Consider the following 21,146-nt stretch of genomic DNA (forward strand, 5'->3'; position numbering starts at 1 on the left):
AGGATTGTTCTTCACAAATTATCATAAATATTATTATTATTATTATTATTATTATTATTATATAATTTGATAAAATAAATATTTTATGGACTAACATTTAGTCAAACCCGAAAAGCATAAAAGCTTTTATTGAGTTTAAAAAAATCGGAACAAGGCCTTACTCATATACTTCAAATAAATAATCATCATGGGTGAAAAATAAATTTTTTCATAATTATTAAAAAATATGAGTATATAAATATTTAAGTCATGCTATAACTCTTTCTTTAATATTCTTATTAATTAAGGTTGTATATAATTTGTAACACAATCCAAATTAAGAAACATTGAATCAGGATTAACAAACATTCTATCGAATCCAACCGCAATTCAAGGTGGTCAACTCAGTATCATTCAACGGATTGAATTGAATTTGGGCTGGTTAAAATTTAAATCCAAAGGGGTGGGTGAGGGACTTTTCTCAATAGTACAGTAGTTTAAAAAAGTTATGCTTAAATTATTGTAATAGAAGAAGTTATTACAAATATATGGTAGTTTTTGCCACATAGGAGAGAGGAGAGAGGAGAGAGGAGAGAGGGTGAGAGAGGAGAGAGGAGAGAGGGTGAGAGAGGAGAGAGGAGAGAGGGTGAGAGAGAGGAGAGAGACGAGTTCCCTTTAGGAAATTTTTTTTTAATCAAAAAATATATTTAAAAAAAAGAAAAAAATTTTTTCCCATGAAACTCGTCTCTTCAAGAGACGAGTTCCCTTTAGGAAATTTTTTTTTTTAATATATATATTTTAAAAAAAAATACATTTTTTTTTACATGGGAACTCGTCTCTTGAAGAGACGAGTTCCCTTTAAGAATTTTTTTTTTTTTTAATTTGGGATTTTTTTTAAATAAAAAATATATTTAAAAATTTTTTTTTTTTCCCAAAGAGACGAGTTCTCTTTAGGAAATTTTTATTTATTTAATTTGGGATTTTTTTTAAATAAAAAATATATTTAAAAAAAAAAAAATTTCCCTGGGAACTCATCTTTCCTTTGTCTTTTTTCATGGAACTCGTCTCTTGAAGAGACGAGTTGCCTTGAGTAAATGGGAATTTTTTTTAAAAAATATATATTTTTTTTTTCATGGAACTCGTCTCTTCAAGAGACGAGTTCCCTTTTGTAATATCCGTTCACCCTATCTCCTATCTCCTATCTCCTATCTCCTCTCTCCTCTCTCACCCTCTCTCCTCTCTCCTCTCTCCTCTCTCCTCTCTCCTATGTGGCAAAAACTACCATATATTTGTAATAACTTCTTCTACTACAATAATTTAAGCATAACTTTTTTAAACTACTGTACTATTGAGAAAAGCCCGGTGGGTGAGCAGGGCAGGGGAATGTTTGTTCCATCTGCTACACATTTTAGAAGCAAAATATAGTTGCATAGAAAGTTGATGCAACTAAGAGTCACTACATCACCGCCGTAACACTAAAGCCAGCTCTCACCAACTTCATGGGTTTGTTGACACATCGACCCACCACCTCACTAAATTTTTATTTTTATTCCCATGAGACACCCACCAAAAATAATAAAAACATCTTCCAATATATATATATAAATAAAACTCAGAGAGTGTGTGTATTGAAGAGAAGCAGAGGCTATGGCTTCAAGGTTGTGGGCTTCGAGGGCTGCTTCATACCTCAGGCTCTCTGTCTTCCACAGAGGGTTCTCTTCTGGTAAATCAAATGCCCAACTTCTTCTTTCATTTGAATCAGTTCATGGTATCTTGATCTGCTGTTTCATATCTGGGCACTGATCAGAGTAAAGTGATTGCCCTTGTAGATCTCATTTATGTGTTTGTGGGAATGCTTGATCTGATTAACCTTGAGCGAAATGATCTGGTTTTTTCAAATGGGTTGTGTTTATTTTTCTCATTGGGTTGGTGTAGATTTCAATCATTGATTTCATTGACAGTATGAGGATTCTTTTTTTCGTGGGTTTGAGGTTGTGGTATTTAATATTTTGAATTTGTATATCCTTGCATTATCGGTGGTTTTAAGCAGGATCAGTAAGATGTTAACATGCTCTTGGCTCTTGATTTAAATCATCTTGGGTGTGTTTGGTATATGGGAATAGGAATGGAAATGGGATGGGAATGGAGATGAATCATAATAATACCATGTAGAATGGAGAAGTCAAGATGCTAGGAAGGATGGGATTTGATTTTCATAACAACGAATTTTTTATTCGTTTTGAAAAACAATCCAATCACATCAATGATTAATGGGAATGGGAATGGGAATGGGAATGGAATGGGAATGGGAATGAGATGGGAATGAAGACGAATCATAATAATATCATGTAGAATGGAGGAATCAAGATCCTTGGAAGAGCGGGATTTGATTTCCAAAACAATGAATTTTTTATTCTTATTCCCGATTTAAAAACAATCCAAATACATTAATGATTAATGGGAATGAAATTGATTTCCCATCCCCATTCTCTATTCCAGTGTTCCAAACACAGCCCAGGTTATTCTTGTTTAGGTTTCAGAATTGAAATGCAGAGCTGATGCTTACCTGCGTGTATGTGTTTTCTTTTTTGGGTTAACAAAGTTTTGTCATCACTCCTCAATGGTGAGTGTCACCAATCACCATCATCATCTTTGGATATTGGCAGTATTACCACATACTTCACACTCGTTCATTGGGGGTCTTTGGTTCTAAAATAAAATGCAACCTATTCGGTACCATACCTTCCTGTCCACATTTTTTGTACCTTTTGTCAATTTTTTTATACCTCGGATCTTGGTCACATTTTTCTGTACATTTGTTGCTATGTAGAATTGGTAAAGTTTTATTCCATAACGAGTAGATGGTGTTTAATCAAAATGGCCTCTGTCCGAATCCTTTGTTAATTTTGCTTATTGGCTTGATAATGATCAACTTTGTCAATTTCATAGTTAATTGGCACTATGGTTTATCAAACAAACAAAAAAAAAAACAAAAAAAGAAGCTAATTGGCACTATTATTTGTTAGTGAAGAGATCGATCCTATTTGATCTAGCTTCTATTTTGAGGGATTTTGAGATTGGTTCTTTAAGTTATGTCTGGTTCCCGGAAAATATGAGGGAAAATGTGAGAGAAAGAATATAGAGAAGAAAAGCAGAAGGAAAAAAAGATTTAAAATCAATAAATTATTTTTATATGCTATTTCAAACTCATTTTACTTAATTTTTCTCTTCTATGTAAAGATTAAATAATTTAAACATGTATGAATTTTCAATTAATTTTAATTATATTTGAATTTCGTTGGTATTTTCTATGGTGAAACCAACACATGAGAAAATCATTTATTCAACTTTTTATTTTTCCTTAATACTTTATGGGAACCAAACATAAACCTAGTGAATTTGGTTACAAATATAGCTTCCTATTACTTGTGGTCATACCTTCCCTTATATGTGCAGTTGTGAAGGATCTGAAGTATGCTGACTCTCATGAGTGGGTGAAAATTGATGGGAATTCTGCTATTGTTGGCATAACCGACCATGCTCAAGATCATTTAGGTGATGTTGTGTATGTTGAGTTACCAGAAGCAGGGGCTGCTGTAAACCAGGGCAGCGGTTTTGGTGCAGTTGAAAGCGTGAAGGCCACAAGTGATATAAACTCTCCTGTTTCTGGAAAAGTGGTTGAAGTTAATGAAGAGCTCAACAGCTCACCCGGTTTGGTGAGTCCTCAAATGCTCGATTAGTGTTTGTGATATTGCTTTGAAATGAATTGTTGATATTGCTTTATAATGAATTATTGATGTTTTGGCATCAATTTCTTTTGTTCTTTTCTTTTGTTTTTCTTAGTGTGCACATGTGGGGTTGTTGGATTCATGACAGTTGTGCCTCATTGAATTGGTTCTTGGTGTTATTTTTGTTAGGATGAGAACCAATTTGCACAAGTAAATTAAAGATTTTAGCAAACTTCCCACTAAAGGTTAATTTTTCCCCATTCAAAGGAGTGTTTTGAAACTTAGATAAATGTTGAACTGTTCAGACTGTTAGCCTGCCACCATTACAATTTTTCAAACTCCTCACTCCAGTCTTCCTTTTCTCTTTTCTGCACTGTTTGAATCCAAGAGATGGCCTTTCCTTTTCTTTTATTTTGTGCTTGTGTTTTTTCTAAATTCAATTTCCCAAACTATGATGATTGGACAATTCAGCCTATATCCAATTTAAAAAAATCATACCTCTTGGGTATTTCATCATTTCGATTTTGCTTGCATTGATTTTGTGCATTCCACTTCTAGGTTCCTAAGGATCACCCTTTTCTAGTTCCTTATTTGTTGTTCTAAAATCCCTTTCAAAATGGTTGGTCGATAATGAAAGGATAATGAGATTGGCCCAACTGATAAGCTCTTTCAGTGCTTCATCTTGAGTTGTTCATTCAATTTATTGGTGCTCACTGGGCACTCCTGGAGGTGATTGAACCTTTAGACTTGAACTAGTTTCTTTTGTGGGTCGTGAAAACATTGTTTAGAAATAACCAAAAGTAGAAAATCGAGTTAGACTCAAAACTAAATAATTTAACAGAAATTCCTCATAATACTGAGAGCACTGAGCTCGAATTCTGTATCAGCAATTATCCAAGATATGCTTATCTCATTAAACAGGTTTCAACTTCCTTGTGCTAAATGCATCTTACTTCCACTCTCTTTAGTTTTTATATTTGGTTTCTTGATATAAACGCAAAAAGCAAAGTGTTCTCCTCCTAATTCTTTTCCTCGTTATCTATATTTGATACCCCTTTCTTGATTCAGGTTAATGCGAGCCCATACGAAAATGGGTGGATTATAAAGGTGGAGATGAGTGACACCGGTGAATTAAATTCTTTGATGGACTCAGAACAGTACACCAAGTTTTGTGAAGAAGAAGATGCCAAGCATTGAGTGAGGTACTCTAGGCACCTTATGGAAACTGGAAAGAGCTTTTTCATGGACAAGTGATCATTTCTAAAAGGAAGCCAGAGGGTGGGCTTTTTTTCTTCTTGGCATTTTTGTCCATTGTGCTTTCAACTGTGCACTCCTTTTATGTCTTTCCTTACAAGCTATAAATTCCGGTGATTTTGAACAGAACATTTCTGTCTGGATTAAGAATAATTGTTCATGTTGGCATTTAATCTCCCATTGGCATGCTAACAAATTTCACATTTGAGAATTTTTTCTTTTTGCTGAAGCCCTTCACCTCTCAGAGAAGCATTCAATTTCCTATTATTTATGTGGGTGACTTTAAGTTCTGTTGGGCATTAAAGCTGTTTGGTCTGTGGATAGTCCTACTCTCACTAAGAATAATTTTTAATTGTTGGTACGAATGGCCGTAAACCCAACAACAATCTTGTTTCATTAGGCTTCTAAATGTCTTATTCTACTGGCTTTCCATTTCTTGATGAAGCCCTTCACCTCTCTGGTAAGTATTCAATTTTATATCACCTATTTGGGACCTTATGTTTTCTTGGGCATTAAAGCTACTTGGTCTCCCGATGGTTGACTCTCACCAAGAATAGATGTGTTCTTATATTTTATAATATGCTTATATGATTGGCTGTAAACCCAAAACCAACTAGTTGTATTTGGTTTCTAAATGATGACTTCTAATGCTCATACACCCTCATCTGGTCAGTTTGTTATCTTACTCTCATACTCCCTCATTATGTCCCTTGTGAATCAAGCATCACAAGCAAACATCTTCAGGCTATCAAATGCATTCCATGGTGCTTTGTAAGGCTTCTTTAGTACTGTAATTATTCTTTATCCTGTCTCTATATCCTGTATGTGTTTTTTAGCTGCCACTTTGTTGGGTACCCTTATGATCCCCAACAATTTATACACAAACCTAGCATTAAATATCGTATCCTGGAAGTCAAGGAACCAGCCTACAGTCTCTGGTGCAGTTTGTTTGGGAATTATATTCTTCATGTTAATTTTGCCCTCTCCAATTGCTTAACTTGCCGATATCTGCAAATAAATATTTGTCAGCCTTTTCCCTTTAGCATTGCCCTATATCCTAATGGTTTTCCGAGTAGAAATACCATAATCAATCCACATCTCTGATATCTAGGACCATTCTGAGGCTCAAATCTTTCCGTATAGGGTCAGGTGACCTCCAACCATTGTATTGACATTCTCTCCTCTACTTTTTCTAGTTTTAAGAGTACAAATAAGTAACACTAATCAGGTCTGGCCATAGAATAGAAACCAAGCCACATTCTATTCATAGGCATGCAGAATAGTGAAACTTCACCCTTATATGAAGCCATGTCTTCTATCATACAAATGTGTAAATTACTGGGACATTCCTGGAGCAACCGGCAATTTGTTAGATATGCAACTGTTAATGCAGTGATACTGTCTGTTGACTCTGTTCTGTGTGTTTATGCATGTGTATGAGGCTCCAGTCATATGTGTTTTCTTCCATTTGGAAATTGTTTTTGGAATACTTATGTATTTGCCTCAATTTGGAATCCAGTGAACTAGTAGGAAAAGGAGTACAAATGATGGCATGAACAGGCTATTTTATTTTTTTCTTTTAAAATTTCTAGGGATAAAGCCTTACAATGCTCATAATTCTGCATTATGTAAATAATTGAACGTTCTTGGGATAGGGACATGAATCATAATATGATAATAATGTGATATAATTGTAAGTTGATAGAAAAAGTAGTAGCAGTCTGAATCTGAGCAGCAACTAGGCTCTGGAAGACGGCAAGGTGGCATCCGAGAGGAAATGAGAGAAGAGAGCAAGGGACTGAGAAGGTGCAAGGATGGGGACCTGGTGACCTGCACCTCTTACGGTTGCTAGTGTAAGGCCACCCTCATAAGTCACCACCCAACCGGCCACTTGTTTCCTGTCGAACCATGCCCTCCACTTTTGCTGAATCCTTAACCCCATCTTGTTTATGCTGTACCTTGTTGATGTCACTGGCACCCTCCCATCTGTGTCCCCACTGTTTCATCATCACCATCACTATTTTTATCAGTGTTAATGATACAAAATAGTTTATCTATGTGTCCTGAATGGAAGAAGCTTTTGTTTAGTAATGAAAGTCTTAAGACAAATTTTGATTGGGTTATGCTATTAATTTGGAGGTCTTTTTTTCTCCCTTGGTGTCTGAGTATAAAAACTGCAGTGAATGATGTAAATAGCATTACTTGATCATGTAACAATATAATATGAAAAAAAATACCACACTAATTGAACTCTAAACTGGCTTTGATGTTTCTTTTGGGGGATGGGGTGCAGGTAGTTTGCCTCCGGATTTCCTGTAGTTGAGATAAATGACTTTTTTTCATTTACAATCAAAGCAAATATGACAAAAAGGAGCTTTGATATCTCATTTTTACCAACAGCTAAGATAAGAAAAAAGGAGGGGGTGGAAATTTGGTGTCTATAGAGTGTACCTGTAGACCCAAATGCGCAGACCAGCCTTTAAGAGCTTCTGAATGGTGGGCAGCACGGTGTCTGGCGAATCATTCCACCTCCTAATAACTTTACTGCATACACACCCAACAAAAGATAACTCACAACTCTACTCTGCCAATAGTCCTTCCAAACAAAATGCATACTTTCACTATTGTCCTTACACATTTAAAGGTACGACAAACAAGGGATAAACAACAAATCTACAGTATCAAAAGCTTTGTCATCATGTTAGATTATCTCAGTATCATTAGCCCCTAAGCTTACACGTACGGTATATTAAGCTGTGAAACAACCAATGTTGTCTAAGCTCTGAGAAGATTTACTTTAATTACCATTAAATTCATTCCTTGGTGTAGTTTCTACCAATAATTGGTTGTGGCTTAAAAGAGTATAGAAAGTTGATATTTACTGAAAGAAGTAGCAGTTGCAAGTATTAGGAGGTGGGTTTTTAAGTGCCAGAAAGAAATGAAAAAGAGAGATCGAGGATCCCACTGCTATGGTTCATTAAATTACTGACGGGAAAGCAGAGTGAAAGCTCTCCGTCAAAGGTTCCACAGTTGAGTAAATGTTTGAAAGCTCTCCTTCGAAGGTTCCACAACTGTCTAGTAAATGTTTCAATGTCCTCCAAATTAAAAGATACCGCCATCATGTCTTTTTTCCTTTTCTACATAATGCATACATTTATTGCATGCTTCTGAATAAAAATGTATGTAAATATAAGGGTAGAACTTAGAATAAGTTCTTGTTCAATGTGGCTGAATGTTGTTCATAATTGAATATTTGTGTTTCATTTGTTACTTACCTGCATGTGGTGTATGGATAGGGGAGTTTGGTGACATTGGCATGAAGGGCCTTCTGAACATCCTCCCTGTTGAAATATTTCTCAGCATAATCTTCTGTACATGGATCGTATCCCGATGGTAGCTGATGCCAGAGGTCCTGAAATCAAGAAATCAACAATACATACACTTAAATAACATATTCAGTTGGACTTCGATTCTTGTATTAATGCTGCATGATTCAAAACAGAAAGCTAAGCTTCTTATAGGACATAGCATCTTGCTCTTTTCCCATTAATTTCATTAGTTATCCTCTTGAAAATGAAGAATAATCTTTTGTTTGTGAGACCCTTTAGGCAGAAGGCTCTATAATCCTGGAAATTTTTTCATAACACAGGACAGGGGATTGGAGACAAGTCAACTTACGTGTTGTGCGAAGAGTCTTGGTGCAGTGACAAGTTTTCGGTAGGTTTCTTTGGAAGAACTGAGGCACACAGGTGTGTAAATGCTATACACGTCGATATCGAGATAAGCCTCGAAGAAGCCCTCGACATATTTAATGCAGAGGTTTGTAAGGTTGCCACTTTTGAAGTCGCAATTCTTCATTATGCCATGGTAGATTTGGTCTGATATGATTGCATGACTCCATGCGAACTCAATGAGGCCCATATCGTCCGTTTCATCATTGATTACTGCATTCCCAATCTGATTATCAATCACAACCTTAAGTAAATAGCAGTACTTAATAAAAATATGACAGTCTCATGATCATGATCTTGATAAGGGAGCGAGTATCAGTTTAGTTGGTAGATGAGGCATATATACCATGAAACCCTTGAGATTAATGTAAAAGTCTTTGCTGCTTCTTTTGTTCCTTTCATAAATGAGCTCAGCAAGCTGAGGAACATAGTGACCTTAAAAGAAAGAGAGAAAGAGGTCAGTTTGGCTACAAAGAATTAGGAAGAGAAAAATAGGAAGAAAAAGGAGTTATAGATACCAGCATAGCTCTCTCCAGTGATGTAGAAATCATGGGTTTTGAGGCTGGGGAACCTCTTGAACCATTGGACTAAGAATGCATGAGAATCTTCAGCTGTGATTCGATCACCAAGCTTAAGTAAATCCGATGATTTGTTCGTGTATGAAAACCCTACTCCCACAGGTGCCTCCAGGAACAGAATGTTTGCAACTGGATGATATTGTAGTTAGAAAATGAAGGTGATCAGTACAATTACACATAAATTGTTTTTGACTTCTTTTTCATTTGATCTAAAAGCTAATTCAAATCATTGATTAGAACAATAGAATGGACCGCCTTGAATTGGTAGGCTACCTAACCTACCCCTAACTCTACACCAAACCCTCTTTCTCCAGGGCTCATGGCTAATCCAGAAGGAAAATTTATTGAAATGATTACCTTTGTTCCAGGAAAAATCATTAAGGATAAGCTTAGTTCCGTTGCTCCTAACAAGAAACGGACCGAGTTCTTGTGCAGCTCCATAAGCTATGGATGAGCATCCAGGTCCTGCAATAAGAAGAACATTCTCTGATAGGTAGAAATAAGGTAATGGATAGTGAGTTTTGATTGAGTTGTTGCAGCAAGCTTAGATATATCATGAGTTTTGCTTGAATTTGTTTTCCTTTTAAGTGAGAGATTTTTATTATCTTTCAGAGTTTCCAAGACGCTTCTGTTCCAAACCAGCCAAATTTTCTCGGATTCTGAAAGAAAAAGATGATTTGCAAATTTGTATTTCCTCTCAGTTGAAATCCAACAGGAGGGCATATTTTAAAGCCATTGAAGAAGAGAAAGAGACCCACATGACAAAAAAAAAAGAAAAAAAAGAAAAAAGGAAGACAACAACATCATCAACCCCATTTTTACCTCAAAAATGGAGAAAACCCCACTTGCCAATGAAATTTCTTATCTTATCCCTGCAAACAAATAACCCCCATTTCTCCTTTTTAAGCACGAGTAGAAAGGACCCACATTCCATAATCAACAACCCAGTGTGCAAAACATAAATTTTCTCACATTTTCCCAGGAAAATAATGGTAAGGCTTGGTGGGTTCCACCCAGTTTTGGGTGCATGCCTAGGGCCTGAACACAGACTACACAGTGAGGTGGACCTTCTCAGAAGGACAAAAGAGAAGGAAGGGGATAACATTAAGAAGAAAGTCCAACGCAAACACATGAAAAAGGGGTTGACAGAAAAGAAAAGGACCAAAAAAAAAAAAAAAAAGCCAAGATGAAGTGCGACGAATCAAGTGGCTGACACCCCTGTGCAACGATCCATATCTTAGGCTTCTGATCCAACGGCTATTATTCCATATCTCCAATCCAGTCAAACCCAAAAATTAAATACGTTTCAAATCCAGATATATCCATTACACAGGTATTTTTTATATGTGAATACTTTTTTTAATAAAATATTGACAAAAAATAATAATTATAAAGATAATTTGAGATTTTAAAAAATCAGATTTTATTTTTCGATATTACTTCTTTATTTTCAAGTCTTTGACTCCTCAACATATAAAAAAATATATATCCGTAAAATTCAAAAAATCAGGTTTAGGATGGTATGCCAGAAAAAATTGTGGATTTGGATAGCAGAGAAAGAAATTATGAATGAAAAGTTATGAAAGGTGAGAATCACAGAGTTATAGAAGCCGTTAGAGATACAACAGAGGGAATATTCTCTCGTATACGGTCAACGCTTTTTGAGCGTTGAGGGGACTCGCACCTTTTGCGGGCAACGCTGAGAGGACTCGAACCCCTAAATTAATAAATATTTTGCACCAAATATATATATATATATATATATATTAAAAGCTATCATATAAAAAATTACTTAAAAAACAAATTAATTATAATTATTTTATACTTAAATACAAAAATTCCATTTAATTGATTAATAAAAATATAAAATTATACATTTATCATCATTTAATATAATTGAATTAAATATATCATAATTTAATATTAAATATATTTTAAAATTAAATATATTATAATCAAATATCATAATATTAATTTAATAATTAATACATATTTATAAAATTTATATTTTTTAATCCACGTATATAATATTATTATCAAATATAATATATTATATTATATATATATATATATATATATATATATATATATATATATCATAAAAAAAATTAAAAAAATTTATTATATTTATAATTTCATTTCTAAGAGGTTTTTTTTTATATTTTTATAAATTTTAATTAAATTAAATTTAATTTTACTTATAATTTATATCAAAATATGGGTAGTCATATATATACAAAAAAATTGATCATAAATAGAAACTTGATTTGATAGTTCAACTAAAGAAAACAAATCAGAAAAAAAAAAACCAATAAAATCAGTTAATTATGTTTTCTTCTTTCTTCGTATGCAAAATTATATCACATAAATAAATAGCAAAATTCCTTCTTCCTTTTTTTTTTCAGCATCCAACTTCAATTCACTTTTTCGTTCTGTGTTTTTCTACCTTTCCCTCTAGTTTCCTTTCATCCAAACAGAATCTTTAAAATCTGGCATTTTTCTTCAAAATTATTACAGAGGCGTGTGTATCAGTGATGAAAAAGACCAACAGAAAAGTTGTGAAAATGAAGCAGTAAATCTGAGAAAATGGATAAATCGAGAGAGGAAGAAGAGAGAAGCGAGAAGAGAGACCTCCATTGAGCCAAAGCACAAGAGGCTTTTCAAGAACACCGCCTTGGGCTTCAAAGAACCAGTAGAAGAGTGCTTTCTCGTCTTGTGGCCGGAGTTTCACGTACCCTGCGTAGTGCCGGAACTCCACCGCCGGCTGTCCCGGCAAATCCTTAACTCTGTCTTTCTCTTGCTGTAATTCCTCCGCTCCGGCCACCGAGGCAGCCGCCGTCATCGCCTGTAGAACCAGACAGAAGATCAGCCAGTTGCAGAGAGAAGACGCCATTGAAACCATTCTCCGTGCTCGCAGCCCTTCTCTCAGTCTACTTTATAGACGAACAGCAGAGACAATGAAGCACTAATAAAGTTTCATTTTATTTTTTTTAAATTCATAAAAGTAACTGTAAAAACTGAATTTTATTGCTCCACTACTTCACTTACAAAATTTTTCTATCCCAACTTATGTTTATGGCATTGAAGAATGAACGAAGACACAACTCACAAGAATTATAATTAATATTTTATAAATTTAAATTAGAATGAAAAATTATGATTTTTTTTAAGTCTTGTTTGGGTATCTTTTAGCACTAGAATAAATTATTTTCTATTTCAAAAATATTTTTGTTAAAAAAAAAGGATAATTATGCAATTTTAAAATATTTTAATTAAATAAAAATCAGATTTCCGCATCTAAATTATGGATTCTGATTGAAAGTTGTATTTAAACACTCCTAAATTGCACTTGAACTTTAAAACAATGCTTGTGGTTTTTTAAAAGCTCTTCCAAGTACAAAATTAATATTAATTTTTTTGGTCTTTTTCCTTTATTTATTGAAAAAAAAAGTGAAGTGAATGTAAAATTTGAAACGACTTTGTGTAAATGGATATTGGATAAACCCATAATATATTTTTATTATTAATTAAAGTCCCATTTAATAGTGATTTTATAAAATATTTTTAATTTTTCTAATGCTTTAAGTTTTTTATTATTTAAGTATTAAAAATATTTTATAAAATCATTTTCAAATGCACAGGAGAATAAAAGGAGGGCAAGTGGAACCAAAGTAAGTAAATTGAATGATATAATATTTTATTGGTCACAAGATTTGTACAAATGTTTTGGCTTTTTAAGACAGGGTTGCCAATAGGAGCCTTCTCGTTTCGGATTGTGGATTAATCCCACTTTTTTGAGTACCCAAAAAATTAGGAATCGTGTCATCTTTTTGGGCATTCAAAATAGGGAAAAAGAATAAGAAAAAAAGAAGGAAGGTCCATTTTTTTGAGTGGTTTTTTTTTTGATGTTGCAAAATGAAAAAAAGAAAAAGAAAAAAAAAAGTTAGAGTCTACAATTTATTTTTTAAAAAAATGGATAGAGGGAAAATGTTTTGTTTTTAAATTTGATTTATCCATATTTTAAAATTATAATAAAATTATGTTTTTTTATTGGAAATATTTATAATAGTGTTTTAAGAATATAGTTGATTGTACAAAAATATTTTTACTTCTTCAATAATTGAAATGTAGGAGTTAAAATAACAAAGGCTAAGTTTAATACAAAAAAATTTTGAAATAAATTTATAGATTAAGCTAATTTTTAGAAAACATTTCTAATCTAAAAATGATTAAAATAGTCCATTTGGTGATGATTATAAGAAGCGTTTTTAAGTTAAAATGTGTTTTTGAAAAAAAAAAAATGAGTGTTTGATAAAATTAAGGAAACAGAAAAATGTTGAAAAGTCAATTGTAATGTTTTATAGAAAAACACGTTATATATGATTTTCTAAAAAAAAAATCATTAAAAACACTTTGAGTATAAATACTATCAAATGCAAAATGTTGGATACAATTTTAAAAAGTTAAAAAATCACTTATATTTTTTAAGAAATATTTGATAGGTGATTATTCAAAAAACATTTATAATTTTTACTAAAAGTGCTTAAAATAAATTACTATCAATACTTGTAGAAAATCCTTATAGTTTAGAAAATATTTTTGAATAAAAAAGAGATATTAAATAAGATTTAGAAATTAATTTTAAAAAAATTAAAAAATTCGCTTATAGTAGTTTATAAAAAACACTTAGAAATGTGACTTTCCAAAAATGTACTCTTAGAAAATAAATTTTTTACTAAAAACACTTCAAATGAAAATAATGTTTAAAACGAGTTCAAATTAAAATAATATTTAAAATGCGTTTGATAATGATTTTAATAATATTTTTAACCTTTTTGATGTTGAAAAATAAAAATTTTCCAAGTGTAAAAATTGCTAAAAACACTTTTTAAAAGCACCTTCAAATGCAATAAACACTCTAAAAGTGATTTCAATTTTAAATTTCTTTTAAAGTATTTTGTTTATGATTATGACGTTAGTGACTCACAAATAAAGAATCTATGAATTTGAATCATGATTGATACTTGTGAGGCAGAGTCTTAACCAGTTATCATTTAATGAATTTAAATCCATGATTGATGGTTGTGAGGCAAAGTGTTAGCCAATTCTACTTAACATTTAATGAATTTGAATCCCTCAACAAAGTCTTAGCCAATTTGTCATCTTTAAGAGAAATCGTGTGAATTAATTCAATACATTTCTTTTCAAAAATAGAAATCTCACAACCCAAAAATATACTCCTAGAAAATATATTTTTACTAAAAATACTTCAAATTAAAATAATGTTTAAAATATGTTTGACTTTAATTTTAAGAAATATTTTTAATCTTTATAATATTAAAAGATAAAAAATTTCAAGTATTAAAAAGAGTAAAAATACTTCTTAAAATCATTTTCAAATAGACACTCTAAAGTCATTTCAATTTTATTTTTTTTGTAATATTTTGTTCATGATTACACATCAGTGACCCACAATATAAAGAATCTACTTATCATTTAATGAATTTGAATCCATAATCGATGGTGTTAATGCAAAGTCTTAGTCAATTTGTCATTTTTGAGAAAACCGTGTGAATTAATTCAATACATCTTTTTCAAAAATAGAAATCTCACAACCAAAATATTCTCTTAGAAAATACATTTTTACTAAAAACACTTCAAATTAAAATAATTTTTAAAATATGCTTGACAATAATTTTAAGAAATATTTATAGTTTTTCTAATAATAAAAGATAAAAAATTTCAAATATTAAAAAAAATATTAAAAACATTTCTTAAAATCACTTTCAAACACACTAAACACTTTAGAGTCATTTCAATTTAAAAAATTTTCTTTTAAAGTATTTTGTTCATGATTATGACATCAGTGACCCACAATATAAAGAATCTACTTATCATTTAATGAATTTGAATCCATAATCTATGGTTGCGAGGCAAAGTCTTAGTCAATTTGTGATTTTTGAGAGAATTGTGTGAATTAAATCAATACATCTTTTTCAAAAAAATTAAAATTAAAAAAAAACTAAAAACATTTCTTAAAATCACTTTCAAATGCACTAAACACTTTAGAGTCATTTCAATTTAAAAAATTTTCTTTTAAAGTATTTTGTTCATGATTATAACATCAATGACCCACAATATAAAGAATCTACTTATCATTTAATGAATTTGAATCCATAATCTATGGTTGTGAGGCAAAGTCTTAGGTGGTGTTTGTTTTTTTACTTAATTCTAAATATAACCTTAATACTTAATAGTGTTAAATATTAAGTTGTTTATTTTTATAATATTTTATTTTTATTAAGTATTAAAAAGTAAAGAAAAACCAATATGTTATTTTTTCTATTTAGAAAAAGTTACATATTTTGGATTTTTTTATTTAGTAAAAATTTTATAATAAGTTATGAAAAAGTAGATAAACAAACAACCTAAATTTTGAAAACAATTTGTTTTCAGCAAAAAGCAAAAAAAAAAACAAACACCACCTTAGTCAATTTGTCATTTTTGAGAAAATTGTGTGAATTAATTAGTACATTTTTTTCAAAAAAAAAAAAGACTAAAAATATTTTTAAAAATCACTTTCAAGCACAAAACACTTTAGAGTCATTTCAATTTTAAATTTTTTCTTTTAAAGTATTTTGTTCATGATTATGACATCACTGACTCACAATATAAAGAATCTACTTATCATTTAATGAATTTGAATTTATGATTGATGGTTGTGAGGCAAAGTCTTAGCCAATTTGTGATTTTTGAGGGATCCATGTGAATTAATTTAGTACATCTTTTTCAAAAATTATAAAAATTTCATAATAAGTTATGAAAAAATAGATAAACAAATTACTTTAAGCAAAAAGCCAAAAAAACAAACACCATCTTAGTCAATTTGTCATTTTTGAGAAAATCGTGTGAATTAATTAGTACATTTTTTTCAAAAAAAAAAAAAGACTAAAAATATTTTTTAAAATCACTTTCAAATGCACAAAACACTTTAGAGTCATTTCAATTTTAAATTTTTTCTTTTAAAGTATTTTGTTCATGATTATGACATCAATGACCCACAATATAAAGAATGTACTTATCATTTAATGAATTTGAATTGATGATTGACGGTTGTGAGGTAAAGTCTTAGCCAATTTGTCATTTTTAAGAGAACCGTATGAATTAATTCAGTACATCTTTTTTAAAAATTATAAAAATTTTATAATAAGTTATGAAAAAGTAGAAAAACAAACAACTTAAATTCTGAAAACAAACCGCTTTTAACAAAAAGCCAAAAAAACAAACACTATCTTAGTCAATTTGTCATTTTTGAGAGAATCGTGTGAATTAATTCAGTACATCCTTTTCAAAAAAAAAAAAAAAGAATAAAAATATTTTTTAAAATCACTTTCAAACGCACAAAACACTTTAGAGTCATTTCAATTTTAAATTTTTTCTTTTAAAGCATTTTGTTCATGATTATGACATGAGTGACCCACAATATAAAGAATATACTTATCATTTAATGAATTTGAATTGATGATTGATGGTTGTGAGGCAAAGTCTTAGTCAATTTGTCATTTTTTAGAAAACTGTGTGAATTAATTCAGTACATCTTTTTCAAAAATTATAAAAATTTTATAATAAGTTATGAAAAAGTAGAAAAACAAATAATCTAAATTCTGAAAATAAATTGCTTTTAGCAAAAAGCCAAAAAAAACAAACACCACCTTAGTCAATTTGTCATTTTTAAGAGAATCGTGTGAATTAATTCAGTACATCTTTTTTTTAAAAAAAGACTAAAAATATTTTTTAAAATCACTTTCAAATGCACAAAACACTGTAGAGTCATTTCAATTTTAAATTTTTTCTTTTAAAGTATTTTGTTCATGATTATGACATTAGTAACCCACAATATAAATAATTTACTTATCATTTAATGAAATTGAATTCATGATTGATGGTTGTGAGGTAGAGTCTTAGCCAATTTGTCATTTTTGAGACAACCCTATAAATTAATTCAATACATCTTTTTCAAAAATAGAAATCTTCTCGCCAAAAATATACTCCTAGAAAATATATTTTTACTAGAAACACTTTAAATTAAAATAATATTTAAAATGTATTTAACAATAATTTTAAGAAATATTTTTTCTCTTTTTAATACCGAAAGATAAAAAATTTCAAAAATAACTGTCAAATACACTAGATACTCTAAAGTCATTTCAATTTTAAAGTTTTTCTTTTTAGAGTGTTATTTTCATAATTACTACGTCAAAAATCTACTTATCATTTAATTAATTTGAATCCATGATGTATGGTTGTGACACAAATTCCTAGTCAACCGTGTGATATTAGATACATCTTCTTCAAAAATAAGAATCTCGCCGCCAGACCCGGCTATGGGCCGTGGAACTTGCAAGCTAGTCAAGAGTCATGCTCTCCGCCCAACAAGTCCTTTCATAAAAAGTTAAAAAAAAAAAAAAAAAAACATATTTTTGAGGATGGTGCTTTAAAAGGGTAAGAATAATTTATTAAAAAATTATTTTTTATTTTGTGTCATGTACAAAATTTTAAATTATTTTATATATTTTTGTTTTTTTTTTTACTAAAAATTTTGTTTTTTTAGAACAAATTTATATATTTTCTCATGTGTTTTTTTTTTGTAAAGTTCTTGGAAACACAAATAAAAATATGGACTTTAATATTTTTCATATATATATATATATATATAATGCGAAGAATAATTTGAAAAAATAGATTTTACTTTTGATATGAATGAGGAGTATTTTTCAAAATATTTATCCATAACTATTTTTTTAAATCATTGTCAACAATTAATTTTTAACAATTATTTTCAAAAATCTTGTTTCTTTTTTTATTCTTTATTTTCAAAAATAGTTACTTAGAGCATGTTTGGCAGTGTAATTTAAAAATAATTTTCGATTAAGTGTCATGCCCAATTAACCCAAAGGTTGTCAGGCCCAACAATTGGATGGGCTTGGCCCATTAAATTTGGAGCCCATCTCGAGCCCCAATTCCAAGTCGGTTTGGGGTCAAATTGAGAAATATTAAGAGTGAAAGGACTTTTATATATACAAAAATAAAAGAAATTTTAATTTCTCACCTTCTTCTCTCTCCGGCTCTAGGTAAAACCCTATCCCTAATGTTAGTACTCTTGAGAAAATTTCTGAAAAATAGTCAAGTAGTTGTAGGGATTTTTATTCGGATTAATCAGATCAGTTTCAAGTGAGTTGAAAGTTTTGTTTTCTCGTCTCCCGAACAGTCAAAGATCCGCAAATGGAAATTTTCTCTTCTTTTCCTATAAGGCTTTTCATATTTGTTTGTGGCATCGTATTTGACATTTGGTGTTGTTTTCCTGTGAAATTCTCTCGGTTTTTCTCACTGAAACCTACCCTTCGTTTGGATATGGAGAGCCGTTTTCTGGTTAGAACGTAGCCACGTCGTTGTTTTGATTGAAAATGATTCGTATAAGTAGTATTTCGCTAATGACATATCCCTATTTATCACTAAAGCGATTCTAGGTTTTTTTTTTTTTTTTTTCGTTTGTTTGATGATTTCTAGGGTTTCTGGTTCTTGTATGGTTTTCTCATGCTTCATTTATAAGTTTTTGCAAATGGAATTATCAAATATAACTTAGATTTTTTCGTTTTCCTTTCTGTTTGAGATCATATGTATGAATAATCTGATATTCTGAGTGTATAGTGTTGTCTTTATTCTTTGTAGAAAAAGAGAAAGAAGCAGATTCACATACTCCATTTGTTCTTAATGCTTTGTTGATAGACTAAATAATTTAGTTGACTTTGCATGTTGTTATGCTTTTATGTCTTTGAAACTATATCTTTTGATACTGCTCGATCTATAGAGATACCATGGCAGTAGTCAAGAAAAAGTCTACTGTCTTATTTATAACTTGTTTGGAATATGGAATTGCTCAGATTTAATATGTGGGAATGAAAATTCGGGTTTAGCTTTATTTCTTTGTCTCAACAACAACTGATAGAATTATTACCAAGGTTTGAAATAATATTGGAGAAATATCAATGAATATTTTGACAAAAATATCGATCTTGTCCAAAATTAATGAAAATGCTTAAAAAACTTTCAAAAAAATGATAAAATAAAGACGCATTCACATATTAAAGTTATTTTTATATGTAATTGATATAAGTATGATTAAAAATATTATTTATCAAATTTTATAAAAAAATTAGCTTAAATTCCTTTAATATATTCAAATTCAGTTATTTAAAAATTTTAAAAATACTTTTATTGAAACTTGTTTTATGACATTTTAAATAAAAAATTAAATTAATTTATATAAAATATTTTATTTGAGATTTAATTTCCAAAATTTTATTATGGTGACAACCTATTGTGGCAATTTTTTAAAATAGGATTAATGAGATAAATTATGATACATATATGATTTTTTTTTTTAAATATTTATATTTTTTATATTTAATTATCATATAAATGATATAAAAAACTTGTTAAGAAAATTATAATGATTGCTTTATATTTTTAGTAATCAATTAAATAAAAATTAAAATAAAATAATTAGAATTAATTTATTTATTAGAATTTTGTTTTAATAAGGAACTTTGATATAGTAATATGCATGCCTATTAACAAGGGCAAACTTGTCCCAGTGGTGGCCATGCTGAAGTTCAAGTCTTTTGGCCAGGGTTTGAACCCCACGCTGCAGTGACAGTGAAAAAATAATTTTGAGGGGAGCTGTAGAACGAAATATCAGGAAATTTCTTGAAAAATCGGCAAAAAAGCTGATAAATGCCGGCGATAACTTCAAAAAAATAGCAAAATTTCTCCCAACCAACTGATAACCGAAATATCGGGGAAATTTCACCGATAAAAATCGAACATTTTAAACACTGATTGTTACTTTAGTGTTTGGGCTAAGGTTATCTTATGTGAAATTTGTTATTGTCAGGTATTGTGTGTGCTGCCAATAGTGCCCATCTGGTGGAAAAACCTAAGAACGTGCAGATTGTTCTTTGTTAGACCAAAGTGTGCTGACTCGTGTTACTTTTCCTGTTTATAAGCTCTGTTTTTTTTTTTTTATTAGGAATAATGCTGGGTGCATTGCCAATCTTGCCCCTTCCAGCAACTCCCTCAGATGGGAATCTTGGCTCTCTTCCCCTATCTCAGCTGCAGGTTCAGTTGCAACCCACACAGGGACCATTGGAATCATACATCCTCCTCCAGACATTAGAAACATTGTTGACAAGACTGCACGGTTTGTTGCAAAAAATGGTCCTGAATTTGAGAAAAGAATCATGGCAAAGTTCAGTTAATTTTAATTATATTTGATTTTCTTTGGGATTTTCCATGGTGAAATTAAACATGAGAAATTCATTTATTCAACATTTTTTTTTCCTTAGTATTTTCCTGGAACCAAACATAGCCTTAGTGAATTTGGTTACAAATATAGCTTCCTGTTACTTTTGATCATACTTTCCCTTCTATCTGCAGTTGTGAAGGATCTGAAGTATGCTGACTCTCATGAGTGGGTGAAAATTGATGGGAATTCTGCTATTGTGGGCATAACCGACCATGCTCAAGATCATTAAGTGATGTTGTGTATGTTGAGTTACCTGAAGCAGGGGCTGCTGTAACCCAGGGCAGCAGTTTTGGTGCAGTTGAAAGCGTGAAGGCCACAAGTGATATAAACTCTCCTGTTTCTGGAAAAGTGGTTGAAGTTAATGAAGAGCTTAACAGCTCACCCGGTTTGCTGAGTCCTCAAATGCTTGGTTAGTGTTTGTGATATTGCTTTCAAATGAATTGTTGATATTGTTTTATAATGAATTATTGATGTTTTGGTATCAATTTCTTTTGTTCTTTTATTTTTCTTA

General features: G+C 30.8%; 3 protein-coding genes across 3 annotated transcripts; 2 read left to right on the forward strand and 1 right to left on the reverse strand.

The window, feature by feature from the left end:
• The first annotated feature begins 1,485 nt into the window (after window positions 1-1,485).
• LOC100252595 (glycine cleavage system H protein 2, mitochondrial) lies at window positions 1,486-5,134 on the forward strand. Its single transcript, XM_002278216.5, has 3 exons — window positions 1,486-1,702; window positions 3,436-3,695; window positions 4,776-5,134. Exons 1-3 carry the CDS (start codon window positions 1,627-1,629, stop codon window positions 4,902-4,904), a joined length of 465 nt encoding a protein of 154 aa, XP_002278252.1. The 5' UTR covers window positions 1,486-1,626; the 3' UTR covers window positions 4,905-5,134.
• Window positions 5,135-6,525: 1,391 nt separating this feature from the next.
• LOC100247487 (serine carboxypeptidase-like 35) lies at window positions 6,526-12,215 on the reverse strand. Its single transcript, XM_002278278.4, has 8 exons — window positions 11,902-12,215; window positions 9,628-9,735; window positions 9,211-9,399; window positions 9,039-9,127; window positions 8,640-8,918; window positions 8,237-8,373; window positions 7,413-7,505; window positions 6,526-6,958 (listed from the first exon to the last, which is right to left on the reverse strand). The coding sequence occupies exons 1-8, from the start codon at window positions 12,170-12,172 to the stop codon at window positions 6,700-6,702; spliced, it is 1,425 nt and encodes a 474-aa protein (XP_002278314.1). The 5' UTR covers window positions 12,173-12,215; the 3' UTR covers window positions 6,526-6,699.
• A 6,190-nt stretch (window positions 12,216-18,405) lies between these two features.
• LOC100242416 (uncharacterized) lies at window positions 18,406-21,146 on the forward strand. Its single transcript, XM_019225778.2, has 3 exons — window positions 18,406-18,501; window positions 20,360-20,583; window positions 20,767-21,146. Exons 1-3 carry the CDS (start codon window positions 18,419-18,421, stop codon window positions 20,862-20,864), a joined length of 405 nt encoding a protein of 134 aa, XP_019081323.1. The 5' UTR covers window positions 18,406-18,418; the 3' UTR covers window positions 20,865-21,146.

The sequence above is a fragment of the Vitis vinifera genome, chromosome 1 (genome assembly GCF_030704535.1).
Source record: "Vitis vinifera cultivar Pinot Noir 40024 chromosome 1, ASM3070453v1".
NCBI classification, from domain to species: domain Eukaryota; kingdom Viridiplantae; phylum Streptophyta; class Magnoliopsida; order Vitales; family Vitaceae; genus Vitis; species Vitis vinifera.